The 24,626-nt window shown below is 43.3% G+C and overlaps 4 protein-coding genes and 1 long non-coding RNA gene across 6 annotated transcripts; 3 read left to right on the top strand and 2 right to left on the bottom strand.

The window, feature by feature from the left end:
• Positions 1–38: 38 nt before the first annotated feature.
• Positions 39–793, bottom strand: LOC114791332 (uncharacterized). The gene is made up of 3 exons (XR_003749978.1): positions 684–793; positions 521–597; positions 39–419 (listed from the first exon to the last, which is right to left on the bottom strand). It is a non-coding gene; the product is annotated as an uncharacterized LOC114791332 (long non-coding RNA).
• retreg2 (reticulophagy regulator family member 2) lies at positions 60–6,266 on the top strand. Of its 2 annotated transcripts, none has more exons than XM_028982100.1 (9): positions 60–422; positions 725–828; positions 1,029–1,059; positions 1,145–1,274; positions 3,162–3,246; positions 3,349–3,486; positions 3,772–3,860; positions 4,028–4,163; positions 4,538–6,266. In XM_028982100.1, exons 1-9 carry the CDS (start codon positions 172–174, stop codon positions 5,299–5,301), a joined length of 1,728 nt encoding a protein of 575 aa, XP_028837933.1. In that variant the 5' UTR covers positions 60–171; the 3' UTR covers positions 5,302–6,266. The 2 variants fall into 2 exon arrangements, with proteins under 2 accessions (XP_028837933.1, XP_028837932.1); XM_028982099.1 differs by having other exon boundaries at positions 1,026–1,059.
• A 1,752-nt stretch (positions 6,267–8,018) lies between these two features.
• Positions 8,019–13,658, bottom strand: mdh1b (malate dehydrogenase 1B, NAD (soluble)). Its single transcript, XM_028980378.1, has 9 exons — positions 13,622–13,658; positions 13,433–13,545; positions 13,191–13,325; positions 12,633–12,775; positions 11,898–12,406; positions 9,714–9,852; positions 9,447–9,619; positions 9,150–9,289; positions 8,019–8,312 (listed from the first exon to the last, which is right to left on the bottom strand). Exons 1-9 carry the CDS (start codon positions 13,641–13,643, stop codon positions 8,268–8,270), a joined length of 1,419 nt encoding a protein of 472 aa, XP_028836211.1. The 5' UTR covers positions 13,644–13,658; the 3' UTR covers positions 8,019–8,267.
• Positions 13,659–13,858: 200 nt separating this feature from the next.
• fastkd2 (FAST kinase domains 2) lies at positions 13,859–17,901 on the top strand. Its single transcript, XM_028981100.1, has 12 exons — positions 13,859–13,979; positions 14,125–14,753; positions 14,817–14,920; positions 14,990–15,098; positions 15,296–15,419; positions 15,689–15,828; positions 16,037–16,209; positions 16,346–16,509; positions 16,699–16,929; positions 17,158–17,230; positions 17,403–17,517; positions 17,615–17,901. The coding sequence occupies exons 2-12, from the start codon at positions 14,163–14,165 to the stop codon at positions 17,732–17,734; spliced, it is 1,944 nt and encodes a 647-aa protein (XP_028836933.1). The 5' UTR covers positions 13,859–13,979; positions 14,125–14,162; the 3' UTR covers positions 17,735–17,901.
• Positions 17,902–22,200: 4,299 nt separating this feature from the next.
• On the top strand, positions 22,201–23,774 carry mettl21a (methyltransferase 21A, HSPA lysine). The gene is made up of 3 exons (XM_028981350.1): positions 22,201–22,400; positions 22,478–22,589; positions 23,208–23,774. The coding sequence occupies exons 1-3, from the start codon at positions 22,251–22,253 to the stop codon at positions 23,603–23,605; spliced, it is 660 nt and encodes a 219-aa protein (XP_028837183.1). The 5' UTR covers positions 22,201–22,250; the 3' UTR covers positions 23,606–23,774.
• The last annotated feature ends 852 nt before the right edge of the window (positions 23,775–24,626 follow it).

The following is a 24,626-nucleotide window of genomic DNA, read 5'->3' as shown; positions in this document are numbered from 1 at the left end:
TTTTATTGTATTCGTGTAGGCGGTAGGAGGTGGGGACTTTTATTTTACGGAGGAACGCACAGTGTGTGAGCGTTGTGGTCAAGCGTCGCCCGCTTCACGGCGCCTCCATGACGGATCCGCCGAAACCGACCCCGTGATCCGCAGACGCACCACAACAAAAGCGGGGATAAGATGGCGAGCGGGGAGGAGGCCAGACGCGCCTCCGTTTCCTCCTCTTCGGTCGGCCTCGAGGCCCTGTTCCCGGCCGACGGTTCCGAGCAGGCCTGCGGGGACGGGAACCCGGAGCTGGAGCGGCTGCGGGAGCGCCTGCAGGGCTGGCTGTCGCAGTACGAGCCCGCGGTGGTGTGGGCGCAGCGGCTGCTGGTGTGGGAGAGGCCGCTGTACAGCACCGTCGTCGCTCTCGTCCTCAACACCGTGTTCTGGTAAAAAAAAACAACAAAACTGCGTTTCCGAGCTCTTCCGTTCGCAGCGAGCGCGTTTACCGTCGGCGGTAATCCCCGCGGGGGATAATCGGCGTTACCTGCCGGGCAGCCGGGTTCTCGCCGCTCGGCGTCGTGTGCGAGTTCCACCAAAGTCCCAGCAGCTCACATCTCTCACCTGAAATGTAGCGCATCGTGCAAGCGTGTTGTGTGCATGTGGTTATGGACCAGACATTTACTAATATCGAGGAATGCAAATCTCACTTCACATCATGGCTGTGTGTGTGTGTGTGTGTGTGTTTAAGGCTCTTGTCATCAACCTCGTTGCGACCCCTGTTCCTCCTGAGCGTGTCACTGCTCGGACTGATGCTGTTGGAAAGATGGAAGGACAAGTTGCCAAAAATGATCCGTAAGACTGCAAATATCTTATCTTCACAAATACACTCTTTATGCAATAGGCATTTTTTCACGGTTTTAAAGTTCAAATTGTGTGTGTGTGTGTGTGTGTGTATGTATGTATGTGTGTGTATATATATATATATATATAATATTATACAATATGCAACATTTTCTTGGTAAAAGTCATGCGTGTTTTTCTGTGCACAGCAGTCCAACATCCCGAAGCTTCCATCATTGAAAGGTATTTATCTAGAATCAATAGTTGTGAGTGTCACACTGCAACAGATATGGAACTGAGCGTGTCTGTGTGTGTGTGTGGTGGTCAGGGAGACCATGAGAGTGCAGCCGCGCCTCCTCAGCATGGCCGAGCTCAGCCACCACCTGGCAGAGAGCTACCTGACCTGTTGCCTGTACCTCCAGGAAATGCTGCAGTTCAAACGGCAGAATCATGGCAAGGTGAGGCCGAAAGCGACTCGTGCATTCATGCTGTACTGTCAGTACACTTCATTGGTCTCACGATCCGATTACGATTATCAAAGCCATTGCAATGCATCCCATACATTTTCTATATTGTCACATGATTCAGCATTCAAGATTCGTTTTTTTGTCACTACGACAGTATACCATGAATTTACATTTACAGCATTTATCAGATGCCCTTATCCAGAGAGACTTACAATCAGTGGGTCTTCTGGTACATAGACGAGTTTATTGAAATAATGTTTCACACAGACCCCCCATAGTGCAATCATAAAAGAAAGAAAAATATATATGTATGAACGGGACAAACTGGACAACATCATGTAGGATGCTTGTGAGTGGACATGTTGGATATTTCAAACGGGACACAAGACAGACATCTGCAAGAAGAGCAGAAATGTGCAAAATGGTCAGTATGTTATCAGGTGCTTAAAGCTGGAAGTGTATTGTTGTTCATCTTTTTTTTTATGTTCCCAAATAAGAGTTAAGGTCTCGTACAGCTGCGTGGACTCTTTGATTTGCTACAATGAGCAGTAAAACTAAGTCCTCGCTCACCTTGTAACAGCCGTATATACTGGCAGTTCTCCTTTAAATGCACACCCTTCTCCGCATCAGCCGAGGTTTCCTCCACTACCCAAATAAAACCCGTTCCAACCTGATGACACAAACGGCACTGGTTCAGACGTCCATGACGTCAGGTGAGCGCGGACTGAAGACAGACCGATTTTCTGCCCATTGGAGCAAATCTAAAGCTGCTTTTAGACCAAAGGCATTGCAGGGCTCTGTGCAATAAGCATGCATATTTTTCTAAAATTCCAATAAGACGATAATGTCGTTTTGTAGATTTCTGGACACTTCGAGAAAGAACAGCTTTTCCTCCATTCCTGGTTCATGTGTGTGTTTGAAAGCGGTAGAAAGAAAACTTTGCCGCTTTGATTGTATTGGTTGAAAATGCGTCACGGCACGCAGCGGCCACTGTACTCTGGTGAGGCAGCCAGTCACTACCGGCACAATTTTTTAACAAGAATTTTTATACCGTCGTCAGATAATCACCAACCACCATCATTATGAGATAATTGATTGTTCTGGGCTGCATCAATGCAATATCAGCCATTATATGATTAATTTCAACATTCTCACATTACACAATCTCTTCCACTTCTTACTTTTATTTTTGTTGTGGTTGTTAACTCGCTTGTTTTTATAGTTGCATTGAACATTTCCAAAGTTGTCCAGCTGCTTAAAACTGATACTAATATTTTAATACATTTCAGTTTTCTTGTCAATAGTTTGAGCAATATACATATTTAGTGCACATACAGTACTGTGAAGGAGACTAAGGAACCAAAGAAAGCAGTGAACACCAAACCGCTGTTTATCGATGTTTTGAACATAACAAAAAATATTGATTTATCTAAATCATTTATTGCAGCATTTCATTGTCATTAAACAATGATGGTATGTGCCTAGACAAAATAAGTCTTGACAGTTATGTTAGCAGCACAATATATAACACAATATTATTTTCTATCTGTAGACTTTTGCTTGTAGGAGATCATTCTCGATATCAACAGTTTTTCTGAATTTAAACAAAATTTCACTTTTTAATAATTTTTTTTTTTTCTGAGTGTGAAACTTTTATATAGTTCCTTTTCTGAACAATTTCAGAGGTATTGTTTGGAAAGATGGAAAACCTTTTATTGGTTTCACTACTGACTAAAACATCTGCACAGTGCTGTATGTACATTAAAAAAAAAAGCTTGATCTATATTTACATGTTTTACGTGCCTACATGCTTCTACACAGAATTTTTTACTACATAGAACACAGTATTTTGCAAGTTGTTTTTCCTCCCTTTTGCAGTTCTGTGGAATGATGTGTGCCAGTTGCAGTGTCTTGGCTGTGGTTGGTCACTATGTACCAGGAGTCATGATTTCATACATCATAGGTGAGTTAGCCTGCTGTAGGCTTCCTCTGGGCATGTTTCGTTTGTCCACCAGAATTATCCCTTGTCTTGTGGCTCTGACTGTGTGAAATTTGCCACGCCCAGTTTTGAGTGTGCTGTTGTGGCCGCTGGTGGTGTACCACGAACTGATCCAGAAGATGTACACAGGCCTTGAGCCAATCCTGATGAAGCTGGACTACAGCATGAAGGGAGACACGCAACACCGCAAGCATGAGAAAAGAAGTGAGTCTCAGAGTGGCTGTTCCTATCATACTGTAAGCAGTGGCACATTTTCGTGTCATAGCACTAGAAATGATCATTAAAGCCAATGGAATTTGCTACATCAGAATTTTGTATTGTTAATGTGTTGCCGCCGGCAGCATTTAAGCTTTTAGACAGCCTCATGATGCATGATGTTACTATGGAAACCCAACGGGTAACCTTTGTGTGACTGGGTATGAATGTCCTGGAATGGCCCCATGTAAAAAAAAATTAATAAAAATGCATGTCTGTGTGTTGCTTCTGCAGAGGTGAAGAAGGAGTCAGAAGAGGGCGACGAGCCCAGGGCAGAGACGGAGAGTGAAAGTGAGGAGGAGCTGTCATGCTTTGCCCCTACAGTGAGTACCCACAATGCACCTGGGTCCAACGGGAATGTGGGTACAGATGTGATGTGAAGGTCCTTAGCAGTGAAGCCAAAATGCATGGATTGCAAGTCCTTTTGCAGAATCGCCCATTGAGTGCGAGGCGCTCCGCTCACTAATGGGACGTTGCCTCCTTTGCCCAGGTGGATGTGAAGACTACCGCTTTAGCAATGGCCATCACAGACTCAGAGCTGTCCGACGAGGAGGCCAGTATCCTGGAGAGTGGCGGCTTCTCTGTGTCCAGAGCCACCACGCCGCAGCTTACAGATGTTTCTGAAGGTCTGTGGTTTTCTACCATGAGTGCTGCATAAATTGCTGTTCTTAGATCGTTGGGCTGCAGCAAATTCTTGGATGAACAAACCAATACAATTTAAGCTGCTGTATGACAGCAAGTTCTTTCTATTTCACTTTTAATTGAGAAATAAAAATGGTGAGAGAGGGACTATTACTTATCTTTAATCACCACTAATGATTTGAGTGTACTAGGATAAAATTAAAACGTGGTCAAAACTGATATTCATTTTAATAATTGAATTCTGTAGAATTGACTATATTTGACATGCATGATTGGTTTTGATTGGTTGTAGGTAATATTCTAATAATTTGATATATTTACGGGATGCTCCAGTCTCAAATGTCTCTCAATTCTATAGACCTGGACCAACAAAGTCTGAACAGTGAACCGGAGGAGACTTTCTCCAGGGACCTGCCCGAGTTTCCCTCTGTGGAGGACTTCCCATCCATGGAGCCTGGTTTGTTCTGCTTCCCTCTGGGAATCTCAGGGCCCAGCCAAGCAGAGGGTTCCTCCGGGGAGCTCCTGGAAGCAGAGTCTCAGAGCCCAGCTAGCCTTTTTATTCAGCACCTGGCTTCCCCACTCCACTTTGTCAACACACACTTCAATGGCCATGGGAGACTCCCTGCAGCTGGCCATGCAGTGCAAGGGGGCAGGAGGGAGGACGTGAAGGAAGAAGGTGGTGCGATGGCTGGTGCCCACAGTCGGTCTCTGGAGGCTCTCAGTGAGGAGATAGTGACCACGGCCATCTCGGCGGTGGTGCAGAACACATTGTCAGCCCTGCTGCGCTCCACCGAAGCTAGCGAGGCACCTTCAATGGCAGAGTTCATGCCCACCGAGACACCCCCCTGCCCCCTGGAGTCATCGCTGGATCCCCATGTATCTGCTGCCCTGCCTCACAGCCTCAGCCTTGAAGAGGATGAAGATCTCCCAACGGAAACGAGCGCAGAGGAGCAGCCCGACGTTACACTCATGCCTGCTGAAGAAGAGGATTTTGAGCTTCTAGACCAAAGTGAACTGGAGACAATGGATGAGGGGTTGGACCTGGGCCCTGACAGACAAGGAGAAAGCCTGGGCTCATCAACGGACACACCCATCAGTGACCAACCTCATCAGGAATCCTAGCTCCCCTGTACATGCACCCTGCTCTGTACTAAACCCCACTTTTTTTTTTTTTTTTTTTTTTTTAAATCATCCATGTAGATGTACCATACCAACATCTAGGCTGGCACAAACAATGAAGGGTCTGGTTCAAGTGCAGGTTGTTTTTCATTTCTCACTGTGATAGGACCTAAACGTGTGTGGCGCCGCCCCTTTTTACTGACTACGCCGCTTCAGTGTTGAGCAGGAAAAACGGCTGCAATGCCGCTTGACAGGCGGTGTTGGTTTTTACGCAGCATCTTTGTGTTAGACATGCCATAGACGCCTTTTTCCTTGTGTAGTAGTCACTGGTTTGCAGCGTTGAACTGATGTGGTCTGGTCTTTTGTCTTACCGTCCGATTACACACCGTTGGCTTCAGGCTGGACTGTGCCTAATGGGGATTTGTCATCTGTAGACAAAGGGAGTTTGAAATGCTTGTTTGTGTGTGTGTGCGCTCTCCTGTTACTCTCCAGGAGGGACACATTGATTTTGATGTGGCATAATGCTTGTAATATAAAAAATATATATATAAATATCCATATAATTATTTTATCACAGTGGTCACTGAGTGGTTGGAGCTAAATAAATATTTTAATACAGATGACCTGTAAGCAGAGATTTTGTAGGACATTGCGACTGTTTTGAAGAGTCTGGTTCAGTAGGGATTTGTTGTGGTTGGACGTGCATTCTCAGGACACAGGAGGCAGTCTGAATGTTGTCCTGGTTCCCAGAATGCATTGTTATGCCTATAGAAATTCTACAGATGTGGCTCAATGGGACTTGCACAATTTATACAAATGAAGGAATTGAGGAACATGGATAACTGATGACAGACCGTGTTCAGTCATTTTTGTGTGTGAGAGAGCGAGAGACAGGTAAGACAACTTATAATGAAGCACTTATTATTAGATGATGAGTAACATTTTAAATAAAATGATTTTCGATGTTATTGGTATCTAATTCAGTTCATTTTCCTTTATTTTTGAACGATATATTCCTTCAGTTGAATTAAATGATTTTAAATTATATTTATCACAGTATAAAACATGAAAGGTTTAGACTTTAGCCTAAATTATCATTGCTTTAAAGGATTTTTTAAAGCTTCCATCCTCAATATTAATTTAGCTGTAATTTATTTCAGCATTAAAATGCTAAAAGTGTTTCTTTAGATTTATTTGATATACTTTCATAATTTCTTTGCGTGAATTTGGTATTGGAACATGTTAAATCTTTCCACATGAAAAGGAAACAAGGAATGTATTCTTGTAAATTGCGAAATGTAATTGATTGCACCACATAACTGACCTGTATGTTAATTAAGGATAAATTACATGAAAGGGGCATTTTTGGAAGCCATCTTCCTCTACATTCAGCAATGCAGAATATCTATGCTTGGCACCTAATTAATTTTGTGTCTTGGTTCAACTGACAGTTTGCTTTTGACATTCTGCTTAGGGAACGCTACACTAAACCTTGCCTGTGCGCTGTATTATTGTAAATATATAATAAGGATCGATATTACGTTCCCACGTTCCTTCTGGCACTTTCACTACTCTTCTTACACAGAATCGTCCGTTCTGTGAGTTGCCCATTGAATGCTCTTACTGTACCATCACGAAGACAGCCAGTGGGAGCGTTCTGTAAGTGTGTCGTCCTGATTAATTCATTTAAAGACAATTGAAACGTAAGGATGTTTTGACAAAATATTTACACAATTCTCTTCCGTACAATGTAACTGTATGTGTTTGCTCATGCTTTTTGCTCGTGCTGCTTCATGATCTATAAATGCACTTCTGTTTGGTGCTGATAAACATGTTGAAATGTTATTCATGTTTGAATACTTGACCATTTTGCAATTCACAAGTAACATGCTCTTATCTTAGTACTAGTGGCATTAATTCAAATGCAAGGTGCCCAGAGCTCGTCATTCTTGTTCTATCTTGAAAAAAAAGTCTTAGATTAATAATCACCTGGTGCACACGTACATCTAAAATGCTTATATTATTTAATTGATTTGCTTTTGGAAGATGTTTTGCATCCCTGTCATTCTTCATAGATGCTCAAGTCAAAACGTTTTCCTATATTTTGGTTGATTCACATGTTGGCTAAGAGGAGGTAGGTGAATAACTTTTCCAAGATGAGGGCAGGGAGGGGCTGAATATGCAAAACATATGAAGGGTGGAGACAGCCTCTGCAGCGGAAAAGGACCACGAGGACGTGAGCGTGGCAGGTCTGAATAGAAGGAGGTTATTCAAGAGTTGAAGGATTTATTAAAAAATCCGAGTTAGTTTCATCAAAATCTGGCCTTGTTGGAGTGAGAGAACTGTGAGAACTTGGCCTGAAGCTCTAATGGGATTTTGTACAGAGGGGATTAAAATGTTTGCCCTCAAGCTGAACAACCAACCAACAAGCCATTCCACGATCATCCAGAGAAATGCTGTACATACAGGCACATCATTTTATGAGTTAGATGAAGACTGTAATGTCAATCCAGAATCATGCAGGAATCCAGAAAAGGTTTCACAATCTATGTTGGCATTCCTGTTGTGAAAGGAATGCAAGAAAGTGAGGTAAAAGGTCAACGCGTGATATAACTGCAAACATGAATGATTATGTAGAAAGTGGAATTGTTGGGGTTGGGTTTAGATTTTGTGTTTATTTTATACGGAATGAAATGCAAAAGACAAATTATATGGTATGTTTCTTTTATTGACAGCTAAATTTATAATATAACATTTTACTTTTACAGCATTTATCAGACGCCCTTATCCAGAGCGACTTACAATCAGTAGTTACAGGGACAGTCCCCCCTGAAGCAACTTAGTACCATTGTGTCCCTGAGCAAAACACTTAACTGGGATTTGAAAGTGGGATTTGAACCTGAGTCTTCTGGTTCATAGCGAGTGTGTTACCCACTAGGCTACTACCACACCATACATGAACACCATAGCTACATGGACACTTCTCTGTTTGGCTCAGCAGCCTTTTCTCTTTCCTGGAGAGAAAAAATATCCATACATTTAATCATATAGTATTTTTACTGCAAAATTCTGAAATAAACTCAATATTTGATCAATGTTGTGTTACATTAAAGGTCCCCTATTATGATTTTATTTTTATTTTTTTTTAATCGGTCTTAGTTGTCCCCTAAAACTGAATCTCAAGTCTCTTTCTGAAATTCATCCATTGTGCAGAATTACAGCTACTTTTAGCCAGTCCCACAATGAGATTTCCCCAAGACCCACCGTTTCGGTGTGTTTTGCTTTGATGTGTTTTGCGGCTGATGGAAGTGACATCATCAACAGCATTCACCAACCACAATATTTGGTGCAACCAGAAAGTTATGTCTGTGTTTTTCCAGAAAAAATTGACAGTTTCTACGGCCTCTCGTGTGACTGAACTAAAAAAAAAAAAAAAACCCACATTTGTGCTCATTCAATCACTGTGCAGCTGGAATACTTTTCGAAGCCATGACTATCAGTAAAGTGGACTTTTTAGTGGAAGTGCGTAAAATTCTCTTGAGTGGGCAAAGCATGAGAAAGAGTAGGTAACGACATATGATGACATAAGGGGAGAAATTCCAGATCCAACAGTCTGAGCTGCCACTCTTTGAATGGCGAAGCAGATTGGCCAAAGCACTTTAAACCTACCACCATTTCTAGCCACTGCAGGACTATAGACGGGCTAGAGGAACTCCAAAAGTGACATTTTTATAATAGGGGACCTTTAACAAAAATGTTCTTTGTTCTGGTCCCTAAGACTTTTGCAGAGTGCTGTAGGTCTTGTCTGTGAATGGCAGCTGTCTGACCTGTGATTATTGATTTCTACTCACTGATGTTAGTTGAGAGATTGACTCTTGCAGTCTCATCCTCAGTTCATCATTGACAGAAACACTGGACAGCACAGACCACTCTCCATCAACACAGCTCACAGGCATAGAAAACACCAGGTCTTGGGGGATGCCAAAAAACCCTAAAGCACACATTTTTTAGCATTAATTGATGTCAAAGTTCAAACTGTTTATAATGGTTAGTCATTACCCTCCATCTCAGCACTATTATTCTCATCCCGAAGTGCTTTTCTGATAAATTAATGTCATTTTATATGATGTGTAAAAAGACAGAATTACCTCTACTGAGCACACCCAATGAGAAGACTTGCTCTGAGGAGTTACTGTTCCAGGCCTTTAGCACTGTAATTATTCCATTGGTTGCTTGCATGCCTGCAGCTCTTTGGAGTTTCAAAACTAATCCAGATTGCCGGGACCTGACCAAGCTCTGGAACTCTGAGTCCAGCCATTTTCTTTCAGAGAAAGCAAAAAAATGAATCATTTTATTTAGTTATGTAATTAGCAATTACTTATCTTATATCTAAAGGTCATCCAGCAAAAAGTTACCTGTCATACAGCATCTCCAAAACCAACTGGGAATAATTGGGTCCACAAATGGCACCGTTATATCGTAACACCTTTGCCCTCTGAAGGTCAACATGAGAGCAGCCAGTTATGTTGCCCCAAATAATGATGTCAGTCACATCTGGAAAAGAACAAATCTGACTTAATTTTACAGACATACCAATTTTTAGACCAAAACATACTTCACCCTTTACCTAATCGCTGTTTCGTCCCTGGGTGCTTAGCACAATAAGAGTGTGTTAGTGGGGATCCCTCTGCTAATCCCTCTGTGTGTGTATGCTTCTGAGTATGTGTTTTCCTTTTAGGCCTGATGGGGGCAGTGCTTCTTGATTGCTGGCTCCACCCATGGTCTGGAGGCTCATCTGCTGCTCCAGTATATGAGGAGGCCTGAGACAGGAAGATGGTGGCCAAGTGCTCACAGAGGATTTTGGAGTGGTGGTGTTTGATAGAGTGAAGAAGTGAGTGTTTGAATGCCCTCCTCAGTTCTCCTCCTCATTATCATTTAAAGCTATATACACCGAAATGATGCGTCCTGGGGAAATCTCACTGTGGGACTAGCTCAAAGTGGCCAATTCTGCACCATGGCTGAATTGCAGAAAGAGATTTTATTGCAATTGCAAAAGGATCTTTAATGGTTTTGTGGTTTGTCTGTGTAGATCACGTCCCGCAAACGACGATGAAAGAACAGCCAACAACCCTGCATCCATGTGGAGCGAACAGCAGCTACAGAAGACCCCCACCAGAGACAATGACCCACATCACCCCTTTCCCCCAGAACTCAGACCCTTCCCGCCTCTGTGCTAATCAGCTGGCTCCCATCTTCACCTGCATCCCTGTTGCTGTGTGAAGTTCCCTCTGCTTCAAATGCTCCACCATCATTCCAGTTCCCAAGAAATCCACAATCTCAGGAGTGAATGGCTAGACCAGTTGCCATGACCTCTGTGGCCATGAAATCCTTTGAACAGGTCGGTGGATGATAGTAAATATGGGGTGCATGACATCCTGCAACACCTCGACCATCCAGGACCTTATGCCAGGATCCTGTCTGTGGACTTTAGTTTGGCTTTTAACACCATTGTGACTAATCTCCTCTTCTCCAAACTCTCCCAGCTCAATGTCACTTGCAACTTATCGGTGGATCACCAGCTTCCTGACAGACAGTAAGGTTGGGGGAGATCACTTCAGAAACAGTACTGGTGCCCCTCAAGGATGAGTCCTCTCCCCACTGTTCTTCTTCCTCTACACCAATGACTGCCCCTCCAGGAACTCAGCTGTAAAGGTCCTGAATTTTTGTAGACAACGCCAGCATCATTGGAATCATTCAGGATTCAGACAAATTTGCATACAGACAGGAAGTTGAGCGGCTGGTACTGGCAGTCAGCACAACCCTGAGCTGAACAGATGACCATGGACTTCAGGAGACGTCTCTCAACGCTGCTTCCCATTACTACATCAGACAGCCTGTTGTCTTCTGTGGAGACCTTGAAGTTCCAGGGTACTAGGACCTGAAGTGGGAGACCGACATCTCCTCCATCCTCAGGAAGATACAGCAGAGTATGTACGTCAACTGAGGAAGTCGAGTCATCATCACAGATCCCTAACACCCTGGACACAGACTTTTTGACCTGGTGACATCTGGCAGATGATCTGAAAGCCTGCAGATTAGTACCAGTCAACACAGGATCAGTTCCTTTCCCCTTGCAGTAGGCCTCCTAAACAACTGAACTGTAACACTGCTAATCACCTACACCATTGCAACTGCGCTTTATGCACTTTATGTAACCTTTTTTTTTCCCCCTGTATAGAAAAATATTAGCCTATATTGTTGATCTTTATACTATTGTGCTTGATAGACACCATGGACCTGAATCAAATTCCTCAAATGTGTTCACTCACATACTAGGCCAATAATAGCGATTTTTGATTTCTCCTCCATTTCCTATTTTCCAAATAACCCTTGAACACAGGTATGTCAGTGGAAGTCGCAAATGAGACCACACCAAACACCGACACCAACATGCAGGTTATCAGAGCTGTAACTGAAGTACTCTGATGGATGAAACAGGGAATGTGACTATAGTAAGCATTATCCTTTGTGCTGCATCATGTAAACCACCCCCTAGTTTAGTCACACACAGTTCCAGTTTTTTTTTTTTTTTATGTTACCTGATTGCTTTACATTCAGTTTCTGTGCAATCTGTGCCCTGGCCTCATACTCCAGCTGTGTTGCCAAGGCGATGAAGTGAGCGGGGTCCACAGATCGAGCATTCTCTAGAAGCAGAGAGCATTTTAGGTTGATGAAGGTGTCCCCCATCACTATCACCCGCACCGACTTGTGTGCTCTTCTGTCAATGAGCTGGCCATAGCACCGATACTTCTTGGCTACTTCCTTCAGCTCTTTGTCCTGGTCCTCATTTCCTTTTTCTGTAGCAGGAGGCCAGCTGTCAAGAAAGACAATGAGGTTTGCATCATAGAAGGCCCCCTCCAAGTCGGTGTGAACTGTGACCTCGAGCAAATGTGGCAGCGCCAGGTCCTCTGTCTCCATCCGAATGCCATCTATGACTTCCTTGTCACCCCCTATCTCAAGCAGATGGAGGCTGATGAGTGATGCATTAGGGAACACCTCTGGGGTAAACAGTTGAGGGATCAGGCTGTAGCAAGTTGGGTTCAGTGCACTGTGGGTCAGCCAGAAATAGTATTCTTATTTATCAGTCAGTTACGCACATCATTACATTTTATAAGGCTATTTTACACATGGATTTAAAAAAAGCATTATGAATACATTACTTAAATGAACAGTAACTGAATATGTATGGAAATGCAATCAGTATTCAGCCATCACTACATTGCATAGCCTAGATTGTACTCGAACAGACAGGCAATAAATCCATATGCAGTCACCTGGATATCCAGATGTGGACAGGATGTAGGTATTGGCGGTGGCTTGTCTCTTCTTGCATGTACACCTCCTTCGTCTGCAGGTTTTCTGTTGCTATTTTCAGCATCAGTTCTGATTCCATGTCTGACCTCATACTGTAGTAGCCCTGTTCGGAGAAACAAAACGGAGCATATGCATGGGTTTACACAGACTGTTGGTGTAAGCATTCACCTCATCTGTGATCATCAGTGTCCCCCTGCCCTTAATCTGGGATCCGTTCCTATCAGGAACCGGGAAAGGGCAAGGAAAATCTTCACAGATGCCTCACACCCTGGACACTGACTTTTTGACCTGCTGCAATCTGGCTGATGATATACAGAACAGCAATCACCCTCCTAAACAGCTGAACTGTCACCTTCTAAACACCTACAGCATTGCATCAGTACTTTATGTACATTTGTATTTCTTCTGTAATCCTTGTATATAAGATTTTGACAATATTGTTTATTGACTAATCAAATTCCTTTATGTGCTCGCTCACACTCTTGGCCAATAAATGCTTTTGTGATTCTGATACTCACCTGTACATACTCCATGAAATCATTATAGCCCCCCAGGAGAAGTCCTTTGCCCCCCCTGTCAGTCAGCTCCCGCCATACCAGTGGGGAACAGTCGTGCTTCCAGCCATTTTTCCAACAGGTTTCCTCCAGCCACTGCTGAATGACGTGATGAGGAGAAATTTAAATGCAACAAGGGCATCTCATGAAGATCACTTCAGCTCATTATGTAGCATTAACAAATTGGCACAGCACTCCACTAATACCTTCCAATCGGCTGGGTGAATGCTGATTTTGTGGACGCGAAAGTCTGGCAAGCTCCTTTGGAGTAAGTCTGCCAGGAGTTCTGCTTTGGCATAAAATGGACAGTCTGACTTTCCTGCAAAAAAAAAATCTCCAATATTATATGTGATACCGCCCGTTCTGGTTAAATTTAATCTCTAAAATAAATTTACCAGCAAGCACGAACGCTGCCATATTTCCGTAGTTGATGTGCGTTGCTAGGTAAAGTGGGGCGTGGCTTCTCGACTACGGTTAAGTATTTAATAATTTTATTTTGAAAAGCCAATTGTTTTTTTTTTAACACAGTACAAGAATATAATTCAAGTACACTTCGTGAGTCGACGGCCTGTTGATGAAAGAATGAAATAAGAAAATTCCCCCCTGAAATGCGTCACTTCCTTTCTATGTGACGTAATCTGGCTGTCATGGCGGCGCCCTGATTGCGTGTGAAAGCTATGGGTTGAAGAACATCGGCGAACAGTATTGTTTCTGATGAAGGACTGATTAAATTAGTATTGTTATCTCGAACGGGTAATTATTTTACTCCTTTATCTTGCTCATTTATTTCACATTTAATGCATTGTCATTTAATGTCATTTAATGTCTTTAGAACCCTTAGCTTTAATGCTCATGCTCATTGGTTAACGGGACATCACCGTGTATTTGTATTTTCCAGGTGCTTTCGGGTGTTGAACGTCCTTACTGTGAAACGTCATGAACGTGTGTAAATCGGGCGAGGAGCTGCTGAGGAGGGTTCTTCTGTACCGTAGACACAGTCCTCTGTGCAAACAGCTGGGCTCCCTGCTTCAGAAGGAGCAGACACAGCAGAAAGTAGGCATCCCCCGTACCTGCTACCTGCTGAACGTAGTTTGCTATACTTCCCAAGGGCATACACGGGGAAAGTCTTTTCCTTTGCCAACACCTGTAGATGTGGAGAAGCTGCATGCTGATCAACTTGACTTGGGCACAGTGGACAGGAGGCTGACTTTCTACAGCCAGCTGCAGGAGAGCATGTCTCCCTCCGACGTCTTGGACTTGTTAAAGCATTACTCGCCCACACACCGGCATGTGAGCAACAGCCTGACGCGCATCTGGGAGCTCACCAAGAAGCTGTCTGACGACCAGCGGCGCTATGAACTAAGGCTCATGTTCGAGCACCCAGGCTTTGAAGAGCTGTGCCAGGTGGCGATGGTGAATGCACACCGGATGCGGTGTGAAGATCTGGCCTACAGCCTGCTGGCCATGGTGAAACTGGGCATGCCTCAGCGAAGTCGTGTGGTGCAAACCCTGCTTAGAGTCACACAGGTAAGCCAATGAGATTTTTTAAAAGTGTGTATTGAATCTCTTATCCATATCCACTGCCTATAGGAGAACCTGAACCAATTCAATGAGAGAGCCCTTTCAGTACTGGCAATGTGTTTGAGTGAGATGGAGGCCATGAAGAATGTAGATACCCTAAAGAAAGGTCTCAGGTGAGCTCTAATACCGGTCACACTTTGAGTGTGTTCAGAATGTGTTACAGTCTTTGACTCTTTGTGAAGGCTGGTGCTGGAGAACAATGTTAACCAGATCCGGAACGTTGTCCCACTGCAATCCATAATGCGTCTAGTGGGGAAGGATGTTTCACCTGGATTCAAAAAGAAGTTAGAGGTTAGAATCTACCATATTTTTTTGAAAGAGCGAAAGTGTAAACCTAGTTGTTAAAAAGTCAATCATCCAGTGTATTTTATTATGGATCTTTGATTTTGTTCTAATCTTCACCTGGACAATCATAACCTGCTCATACTTTTTTTTTTTTTTTTAAACCTTATGTTTGTCATGCACTAAATTGATATTATTGTTTCTAGCAAAAGGCCCTGTCCATGGCAGAGGACTTCAGCCTTCCTAATGCACAGTACATGCTCTCCACCCTCGCCGCCATGGAACTGAACTCCAGGCCTCTCTTAGACATCTGCAGCAAAAATATAGCTGGTGAGTTTTATTCTGAAATTATGACATGTATCATACATAAGTAATCAAACATAAAGCAAATTATTAAAAATAATCTTTTTATTACATTAAATCCCTTTTTTCTTGAAGTCTGTGCTGTTGAAAATGCTGTGTATTTAGCATTATGATGAACCATACAGCATCATAAAATCTAAAGCTTTTTTGTAGTTTAATTTGAAATTGTGGAAGGTTGGTTTTGTGAAAGTGACTGTTTGTACCGTGTATCTGTATATTTACCATTTCTTTCACAGAGAATGTCCACGGAGTACCATTTAACAGGCTGCTGGCAGTGCTCCGCTCCTGCGGCGAGCTGCACTACAGGAACACTGAGCTGCTCTTGGCTATATCTGAGCATGTGGCAACCACCTGTGACATGTGGACCAACAAGCAGGTAGAGGGAGACCAGACCACATTGCTCAAGATATTCTAGTTTCAGACCATGTCTGAATTGTTCCCTCGGTCCAGTACAGCTCCTGATTATAAAAATGCATTCATTTATTCAGATATATGTAGAGAATAAAACAAATTCTGTAGTTGGTCAGCTTCTGGCACTTTTTTGGTATTTAATAGCTTTAATTGATAATTTTTTCTGGTTTCAGGTCATCCTCCTCTTATTAGAATTTGAGAATCTGGGATTCCTCGCCTCCTCCTTATTGGATGCATTCACCCATATAGTGATTCAGAAAGCAGACACACTCACCCTCAGAGATGTTTTGAGTATACTGAAGGTCTACTCCTCCCTCAACCACATCTTCAAGAGTAACAGAGATCAGTGAGCTTCTTTCCAGTTTCTGTATTGAGCCCCTCTCAGTCTTAAACCTTCATGTTGTTTTTCAAATATCTTTAAAAACCTTACATTCAAAGATGCTGCATATTTTGAAGACCATTCACTGCTAACATCTCTGTAGGTTTCTAAGCAGTGTGACGTCTGTTGTGGAGTCATATCTGACCAAGATGCTCCCGAACGATATGCTAAAAGCAGCCTTCTGCCTTTGCATTCTTGGACATTTTCCACCAGCCCTGTTGGAGCGACTTCTGCAGAAAGAAACTGTGGAGGAGCTCTGCACTATAGGTGAAGACAAAGAAATATTCTTGAACAATTTGAACCCTGCATTAGGGAGAACTCGTGAACTTGTCTAAAGTAGCTGTGTAGAACAACTAGTGCACCATGTTTTTGCATTAATTTTATCAAGGCTGGATCCTTTAGGCATGGCTCCTTCATTCTAAAAATATCTGATGTCTTCTTGAACTCTGTTTGAAGACCATCGCTTTCTAAAAGGCATGGAGCAGAAACTGCACATCATAGACCTCTGCCTCCGACTAGACCACCTGCCGCTTCCTCAGCCCCTCTGCCTTCCACCTGGCTACACCAGCACGCTTTCCCAGGACAAGGCCCCTGTCAGTCAGGACTTGCTCAGCACACTGAAAAGCGTTGTGGCGGAAGAGGATGTAGTTCAGGAGAGTGTGATTGAAGAAAACGGCTATTTCATTGGTAAGAACTCACGGACACTGGCATTCTGATCAGAGCTGGGAAAAGTACTGAGAAAATGTAATTAAGTAAAAGTATCTTTAAATGATCTTACATCCAAGTAAAATACTTGAGTAAGAAGGTAAAATTACCAATTTCAAAAACAACAAATTACTCACAAAAACTACTCAGAAACAGTTGTTTTTGAGCAACAGATGTCTGGTAATTGTTTCATTAATTTTCTCCTGGCAGATTATTTGGTTACACTATTGCCACAAACAATTGAAGGGAATGGATCTCAAGAAAATGCTTCTCTCAACCAAAGGTAAACATGAGTCAGATACTGAAAAAATGTAGGATCTTTCTTTTTAATAAATGTTTGTTGAATTCATTTAATTTCAGATCATTTTTGAATTGTCATTTGTCTGAACACTATCAGTAATGCACACTGGTGTGGATGTGCAAACCCTGGTGACAGACACTTTTGCGTTTTTCAGGATTGCGCTGCTGTGTCCTCCTCTTTCATCACTGTCTTTTGGCACAACCCATCCTAATGGCAAACTGGCTATGAAAGTTCGCCACCTGAGCATCCTGGGATATTCTCCTGTACTGGTATGTTTTTTTTTTATCTTGACAGCCATATGTTTGCAGACATTTGGCCATTGGCTGCTATAGTTTTTGTGTATCTAACACTTTTTCTTTTCTCCAGATCTCTCTGCAACACTTTTTGTGCCAGACTGAGGAAGAGCGAACCAGCATACTGAGAAAGCTAATTTTCCCAGAACACAAATCATCTGGAGTTCATGAAACCAATGAAACCATCTTTTAAGTAGGTTCTGATAATGTATCCATGAATACAATAAAATAATTGTCATGGTTTATTTTTAAACAAAAAGTGAGCACTTTGTCTGCAGTTCTCCTGTTATTCACACAATGTGGTGCTGTAATGCTTTATTTATTTCCATTGCGACCATTAAAAAAAAAAGTTCAATATGTTCACATTGTGCTCTACTCTCTTTAAGATGATCTGACCCAGATTTTCTTGCATCACATTCTTCCTCACTCCAATTTTTCATGCTTCTAACACATGAACTTGAAGAACAGACTAATATTTTTAATCAGAGCGACATACATTCACTAATTATAACTGATGAAATATTTTTTTGTGGTTACAGTTTGAGTATCGGTCTAAAGGAGAAAAAGCTACTTTATGATGGTTTGCTTGACTTCCAATTCCTTATTGGGCTCTAAGCAGTTGTCTGGATTAGTTGAATGAAGAGATGGTTTTGTAAAAGTATGTTTTTTCAGCATATTAACTGCCACAGTTACATGCACCATATTTGAACCGCAGGGATGAGTTGCTCAATGCAGTAAATAAGCTGGGGATACCACAGGAAGATCCCGGTCACTCCCAGTCTGACTGCTCCTAGATGCCCCGCAGGGATGGTAGTGGCCTAGTGGGTAACACACTCGCCTATGAACCAGAAGACCCGGGTTCAAATCCCACTTACTACCATTGTGTCCCTGAGCAAGACACTTAACCATAAGTTGCTCCAGGGGGACTGTCCCTGTAACTACTGATTGTAAGTCGCTCTGGATAAGGGCGTCTGATAAATGCCGTAAATGTAAATGTAAATGTAATGCCCCCTGTTGTAACCAGGCAACAGACAGGAGTAGTGGGGCCGGTTTTGTGAGAGGATCTCTATCTCCATACAAGAGATTCAAAGCAAATGTGCTTTTGAATGACAATGAAGGGACACATTATAGAGCTTTTATTCGTTATTTATTTTTTGTCTTTTAAAGTTCTTTTAATGTATGAACCTTATTTACTGGGGATCCCAGTTTTTGGGGGCTGGATGACATGGGCAGGTCGACGATGGCGGTCAGCCTGTCGCTTCATGCGCTTGGCTGTGCAGTTGAGGGTGGACTTGGGACCAGAATTTATGGAGTTGGTGCAGTCGGCTGCTGACTGCTGGCACCGGTCCCTCGATCGTGGATGTGGGAAACCAGGTGGGTTCGAGGCCGGTAACCACCTCGATGTGAGAACACCCCGTGGCCAAGGAACAGTGTTGGTTCCGGGCGATCTCCACCAAGAGGAGGTGTTGGGACCAGGAGGTGGGTCGGGTCGAGAAGTAGTGTTGGACTTACATTTACATTTACAGCATCTATCAGACGTCCTTAACCAGAGCGACTTACAATCGGTAGTTACAGGGTCAGTCTACCTGGAGCAACTTAGGGTTAAGTATAAGGGCCTGACCAGCTCAGCATCATGCCACTTGTGTTACTTTGAACCACCTCAGCTGAATCGAACCACAAATGGCACATGCCATTGACCAGCATGTGCAGGGGGGTAAAACAAACATTCAAAGACATACAGGTTTGCACATCTGAGTGAAAAAACATTTGTGTTTGAACAGCCCTGAAAAAATCACCTACAGAGCAAGGATGAGTTATACAATCTGATACATTTACATTTACAGCATTTATCAGACGCTCTTATCCAGAGCGACTTACAATCAGTAGTTACAGGGACAGTCCCCCCCTGGAGCAACTTAGGGTTAAGTGTCTTGCTCAGGGACACAATGGTAGTAAGTGGGATTTGAACCCGGGTCTTCTGGTTCATAGGCGAGTGTGTTACCCACTAGGCTACTACCAACCTGATAGCTCCAGGTAGGAAGGATTTCCTGTGGCGGTTGGTTCTGCATTTAGCGGCTATGAGTCTTTTGCTTCTTGTGCTCCGATGGGCCATTATGGAGGCATGCATGGGGTGAGAGGGATTGTCCATGATACCGAGAAGCTTTTTCAGCATACTTCCGTTGGGTCTCCAGTCTGACACCCAGGACAGAACCAGCCTTTTAAATCAGCTTGTTCAGCCTGTTTGCATCAGCTGTCTTCACCCCACTGCCCCAGCACACAGCTGCAAAGAGTGATAGAACATGGTCAGCATTTTCCTACTGACATTGAAAGACCTGAGCCTCCTCAGGAGGAAAAGCCGACTCTGCCCTTTCTTGAAGACCGTGTTGGTGTTTTTGGACCAATCCAGTTTGCAGTCGATGTGTACCCCCAGGTACCGGTAGTCTGATTTACTTGCTTTGAATTTATTGTGTTCTTGAGGGATGAGAAACCTATGTGACATTTCAAGTGATGTGGTGAGGTGTGTGTGTGTGTGTGTGTGTGTGTGTATTATTCAGTCAGTGCTTTTCCATTACTTAAGGTTATTCACTACTTCTAGGCATTTCAGAAGTGTTTTATTGTAATAAACAGTCTGGAACATAACTTTGACCATTCTTACATGTAATGGACAGATAGATGAGAGGGAACTAGAAAGAGAAAAAAGGAAGCAGCGAGAATAGAGGATAGCTGCTCAGAAAAGGGAGAAAATGGAAAGGGAAGAGCAGCAGAAATATAAACTGAGGAAGGTGGAGGTGAAGTTATACACTAGTAATAACAGTACTCAAACATTTAACATGTTAGTGCATAGTGCTCATATGCATAACACACTTTACACACACAGTAGTCTCACATGTAATGTACAAAAATGTGTTACTGGCCATGCAAATAGAGCTCTGGCAATTGTTTTCTTGCTATTTTTCAATTAATTGGAATGAGTCTATGTCAAAAATAGCATGTTATTTCTGTTCAATAAATGACTGGATCATGACTGGACTGGAACTCTTATTGGTCAAAATAATTTTACAGTAATACTGAGGTTTTATCTAACAGGTTTATTGAAATAACATCATCAAAATTATTTCATTTAGGATGGGGCTCAACAGTGAATATAGTATGAAATAGCAGGGTCCTTAGTAGTGGCTCTCTAAGCTTATCGTTCTTTCTGGTGAGGTTTGGTTGAGTTGATCATGTAATCAGAAGCTCATCATGTCGAAGAAGGTGTGTATTCAACATGATGCATGTGTATTGGCTACCCAGGGCTCTAGACTAACTTTTTTTTTTTTCGAATCCCGACCTGCCAAGGTGCCACTGAGCAGAGCAATGTCATGGCTGCCCACTGCTCACTAAGGGTGATGGCTAAAAGCAGAGGACACATTTTGTTGTGACACTGTGTGCTATGCTGCAGTGTTTCACTATGACAATCTCTTCACTTTTCTTAGGTGCACCAGCACAAAAGTTAGGAGTCACATTTTTGAAAAGCTCCTGAACTAAAGCTGAAAGAGCTGTAGGAGTATTTGTCTTTGCTGCAATGGGATGTGATGTCCAGTTTAGTTTGAAATAGATCAGCTGACTGCTAAGTTCCATGATGGCATGATGACCGGTGCATGCATCTTGCATCATCACTAATTCTTGTTTAATGAGCTTTAATTCCGTTTAATCTCCTCTGCAGGCACAGGGCCTCCCCAGTGCCATCGGGTACACTGTTGCGTTCCAGTCTGCCGCAACCACAAGAACCCATATGTAATATGTAATATTACAAAGTACATGAAAGGTTACATGTGTTGGAATATTAGTTTCACCTCCAACCAGGTTTACAGGTTCACCTGACCTCCTCAAGAAACCATTGTAATATATCCTGAGATATTTAAAGAAGAATTAAATAATGATTTAACGTTGCTGTTCCTGTGGAGTGATGTGCAGAGCTGATGCCTATGATCTAAAAGGTTGTGAGTTTGAATCACATCAGGAAAAATAAATAGTCATCCTCATAATGAGTTTCCTCATAAGTCCTACTATGCTTGAAGAGAACAGTTGTTTGTAAAGCCTTTTCTGTCACATTCATTTAGTGCTTATTTGCATCTAAGAGTACTGATTTACATATGAAGTTAGTGTATGAAAAGAGCATCTCCTCAAATTCTACTTAGTAGAAACCAGGTGCATAACTGGTACGTCAAGCTTTGACAAGCTATAAATTTGAGTCACCTTGTAACTTCAGTTTATAAGCTGCTCCTCTGGCTCATTAGGACTTGTGCCGAGGTTGTCTATCACTGCCACTTCAGTGGGATTACTACAACACAAAGACAAAGAATAAATGTTTAATACTCTTGCTGCCACTAACAGGATTATTTGGCAGAAGTAGATATTTGTAAAAAAAAAACATTTACAGCATTTATCATTTACAGCATTTTAAAAACGCTTGCCTTCTAACCACAGTGTTCTAGTTATCTGAAGCAATCTAAAACAAACAAACAAGGACTCAAAGCACTTTTATTTCAAATACTTAGGTAATAATTCTGTTTTTTTAATTTTATTATTATGGCCCGTTTGGCCTTTCATATTCCACTGCGTGACGCGCAGAGAACTCCGAGACACTAGGGGGCAGCATGGCCCCATGCGACGCTAGCGAGCGGCGTTCCGACTAGTCGAGGGAAGCGTGCTCCCGTCCTTCAGGAATGGCGCTGGTCCCCTACGGCGACGCGGTCCTCCCCGCTTCCCTGGGCCGCCTGCGCCGCCCCTCCGCCGAGTTCCGCTTCGCCGACCGCACGGTGCGCCTGGCGCAGGACTGGCAGCGGCTGGGCGTTGCGGCCGTGGTGTGGGACGCGGTAGGTCTCCTGCTCGCCATTGTCCTGCTTCACGTGACTCCGTCACGGCGTGACTCCGCAGCGGGTGTGTTTTGCAGGCCGTGGTGCTGTGCGTGTACCTGGAGGCGGGACACGTGGCTCTACCGGGGACGAAGGCTGTGGAACTGGGCGCGGGGACTGGGCTGGTCGGGATAGTAGCTGCTCTTCTTGGTAAGAGCCAAGTAACTGAGAAATGTCAATATGTCCATACACCACGTCGACCAAAATAACCGACTTTCTGGCGAGTAATCGATTCGTCCAAATCGGTAGAAGGCGTGAGATAATTATGCTGCCATTAATGATTTTTTGGGTCACGTTTTTCCCTCCACTCGAGCAGTAAGCTCCAGTGAGAAATATAGAAGTGAATGTGAAGTGATTATCATTGTGAAACAGTGCAGCACAGCACTTGGTGACACAACGAAATGTGTCCTCTGCTTTTTGGTGAGCAGTGGGCAGCCATGACAGGTGCCAGGGGAGCAGTGTTTGCGGATCAGGATTCAAACCGGCAACCTTCTGATTACGGGGCCGCTTCCTTAACCGCTAAGCTACTAGTATATGTTGTCTATATGTTCATTTTCAGAAACTGCTAATTAAGTCTTTCAAAATAAATCCCCAAAGGTGCGTATCTAGACATGATCAGTAACTCCTGAAAAGTACATATTTCTGACTGTGATGGCCACATCAGAGTTTTAGTACTTTAGGGTTTAGGAACAATAAATGACACTAATGACCGATGCATGCCAGTTCCTCGAGTTTGAAGAGGCTGAAAGATGTCTTTTTGTTTTTCAGGCGCCAACGTGACCATCACTGATCGAGAGCCTGCGCTGGAGTTCCTGGCCTCGAACGTGCGAGACAACATTCCCCCATCCCTGCAGGATGCTGTGCAGGTATCTGAGCTGACGTGGGGTGAAGGGCTGGAGAGCTACCCTCCTGGAACCTACGACCTCATCCTAGGCGCCGATATCGTTTATCTGGAAGATACGTTCCCAGCCCTGTTACGGACCCTGGAGCATCTCAGTTCGGAGCGGACCGTTATTCTCCTCTCGTGTCGGATTCGATACGAGCGGGACCAGCGATTTCTCACGGAGCTCAGCAGGAGCTTTACGGTGGAGGAGGTTCACTATGAGGTGCAGGGGGACATTCACATCTACAGGGCCATGAAGAGACCAGAGAGAGCAGACCTGTGATGGTGAACGATGCTCTCTGACACGTCCATGCACAGGGCTGGAGCAGATGTTGAACATCTGGATTTTCTCTGCTAATCTGAGTGTAGCTGCTCAATAAAGCTCAACAGTACACACACACACAGCAAGCTGTGTCTTGCACATGAATATAAATAAGTATTTGATCCCTAAATTTCTGTCTGTCTCTGTTTCTCAATGCGACTGGTCACTTCTTCTCTAAAATAGCAAGATAGTACTCAGTACAAAGGATTAAAAAGCCTAATTTTGTACTTTTACTATTTTATACACTATTTTTCTGTCATTTTTGTCACCTGTACGCCTGTGTGAAAATGTAAAAAAACTACAATAACATTTTATGGTTATTAAAATAATTTCTGCTTTTTTGTGTAATACAATAATAAAGCAGACCTTGATATTTGGTACAGAAACAATTAAGAGACGTTTCGTGTAGATCTTGATCAGGTTTGCACACCCTGCAGCAGGGATTTTGGCCCACTCCTCCACCCAGATCTTCTCCAGATCTTTATTGATTTCAGGCCTGTCACAGCTCTTTCCATAGATGTTTTGTTATGTTCAGGTCAGGAGACTAGCTAGGTCACTCCAGCACCATGAAATGCTTTTTGCAGAGCCACTCCTTAGCACACCCCTGGCTGTGTGTTGTGGGTCATTGTCATCCTGGAAGATCCAGCCTGGACCAATCTCCAATGCTCTTACTGAGGGTTCAAGTGATACATGTTAGGGTAGCACTCAGCTATGAAGCTGAAGGCCCCACTTACACCCCTTGTGTCCCTGAACAAGACACTTAGCTCTGAGTGTCTCCAGGGGGGGACTGTCCCTGTAACTACTGCTTGTAAGTCGCTCTGGTAAATGCCAGCTATATACAGGTTACACAGTACATACTGAAATGTAATAATGTTTCTACAGAACCAGGTGCTAAATAAAAAAGGGGCAGTGGTGGCCTTGCAGTTAAAGGAAGCGGCTCCTGTAATCAGAAGGTTGCTGGTTCGAATCCCGATCTGCCAAG

The sequence above is a fragment of the Denticeps clupeoides genome, chromosome 5 (assembly GCF_900700375.1).
Source record: "Denticeps clupeoides chromosome 5, fDenClu1.1, whole genome shotgun sequence".
Classification (NCBI taxonomy): Eukaryota; Metazoa; Chordata; class Actinopteri; order Clupeiformes; family Denticipitidae; genus Denticeps; species Denticeps clupeoides.
Note: the sequence above shows the minus strand (reverse complement) of the source record. Positions and strands in the feature narration are given on the sequence as shown.

Coding starts and splice junctions, on each gene's coding strand:
- mdh1b (XM_028980378.1), bottom strand. CDS start 13,643: ATGGCAGCGTTCGTGCTTGCTG. Junction 13,546..13,621: donor GGCAGCGTTCGTGCTTGCTG/GTAAATTTATTT, acceptor TTTTTTTTGCAG/GAAAGTCAGACTGTCCATTT. Junction 9,620..9,713: donor TTGGAGATGCTGTATGACAG/GTAACTTTTTGC, acceptor TTTCTCTGAAAG/AAAATGGCTGGACTCAGAGT.
- retreg2 (XM_028982099.1), top strand. CDS start 172: ATGGCGAGCGGGGAGGAGGCCAGACGCGCCTCCGTTTCCTCCTCTTCG. Junction 3,487..3,771: donor CCGCAAGCATGAGAAAAGAA/GTGAGTCTCAGA, acceptor TTGCTTCTGCAG/AGGTGAAGAAGGAGTCAGAA. Junction 3,861..4,027: donor TGTCATGCTTTGCCCCTACA/GTGAGTACCCAC, acceptor TCCTTTGCCCAG/GTGGATGTGAAGACTACCGC.
- fastkd2 (XM_028981100.1), top strand. CDS start 14,163: ATGAACGTGTGTAAATCGGGCGAGGAGCTGCTGAGGAGGGTTCTTCTG. Junction 15,829..16,036: donor ACATGTGGACCAACAAGCAG/GTAGAGGGAGAC, acceptor TTCTGGTTTCAG/GTCATCCTCCTCTTATTAGA. Junction 17,231..17,402: donor AATGCTTCTCTCAACCAAAG/GTAAACATGAGT, acceptor TGCGTTTTTCAG/GATTGCGCTGCTGTGTCCTC.
- mettl21a (XM_028981350.1), top strand. CDS start 22,251: ATGGCGCTGGTCCCCTACGGCGACGCGGTCCTCCCCGCTTCCCTGGGC. Junction 22,401..22,477: donor CGGCCGTGGTGTGGGACGCG/GTAGGTCTCCTG, acceptor TGTGTTTTGCAG/GCCGTGGTGCTGTGCGTGTA. Junction 22,590..23,207: donor GATAGTAGCTGCTCTTCTTG/GTAAGAGCCAAG, acceptor TTTGTTTTTCAG/GCGCCAACGTGACCATCACT.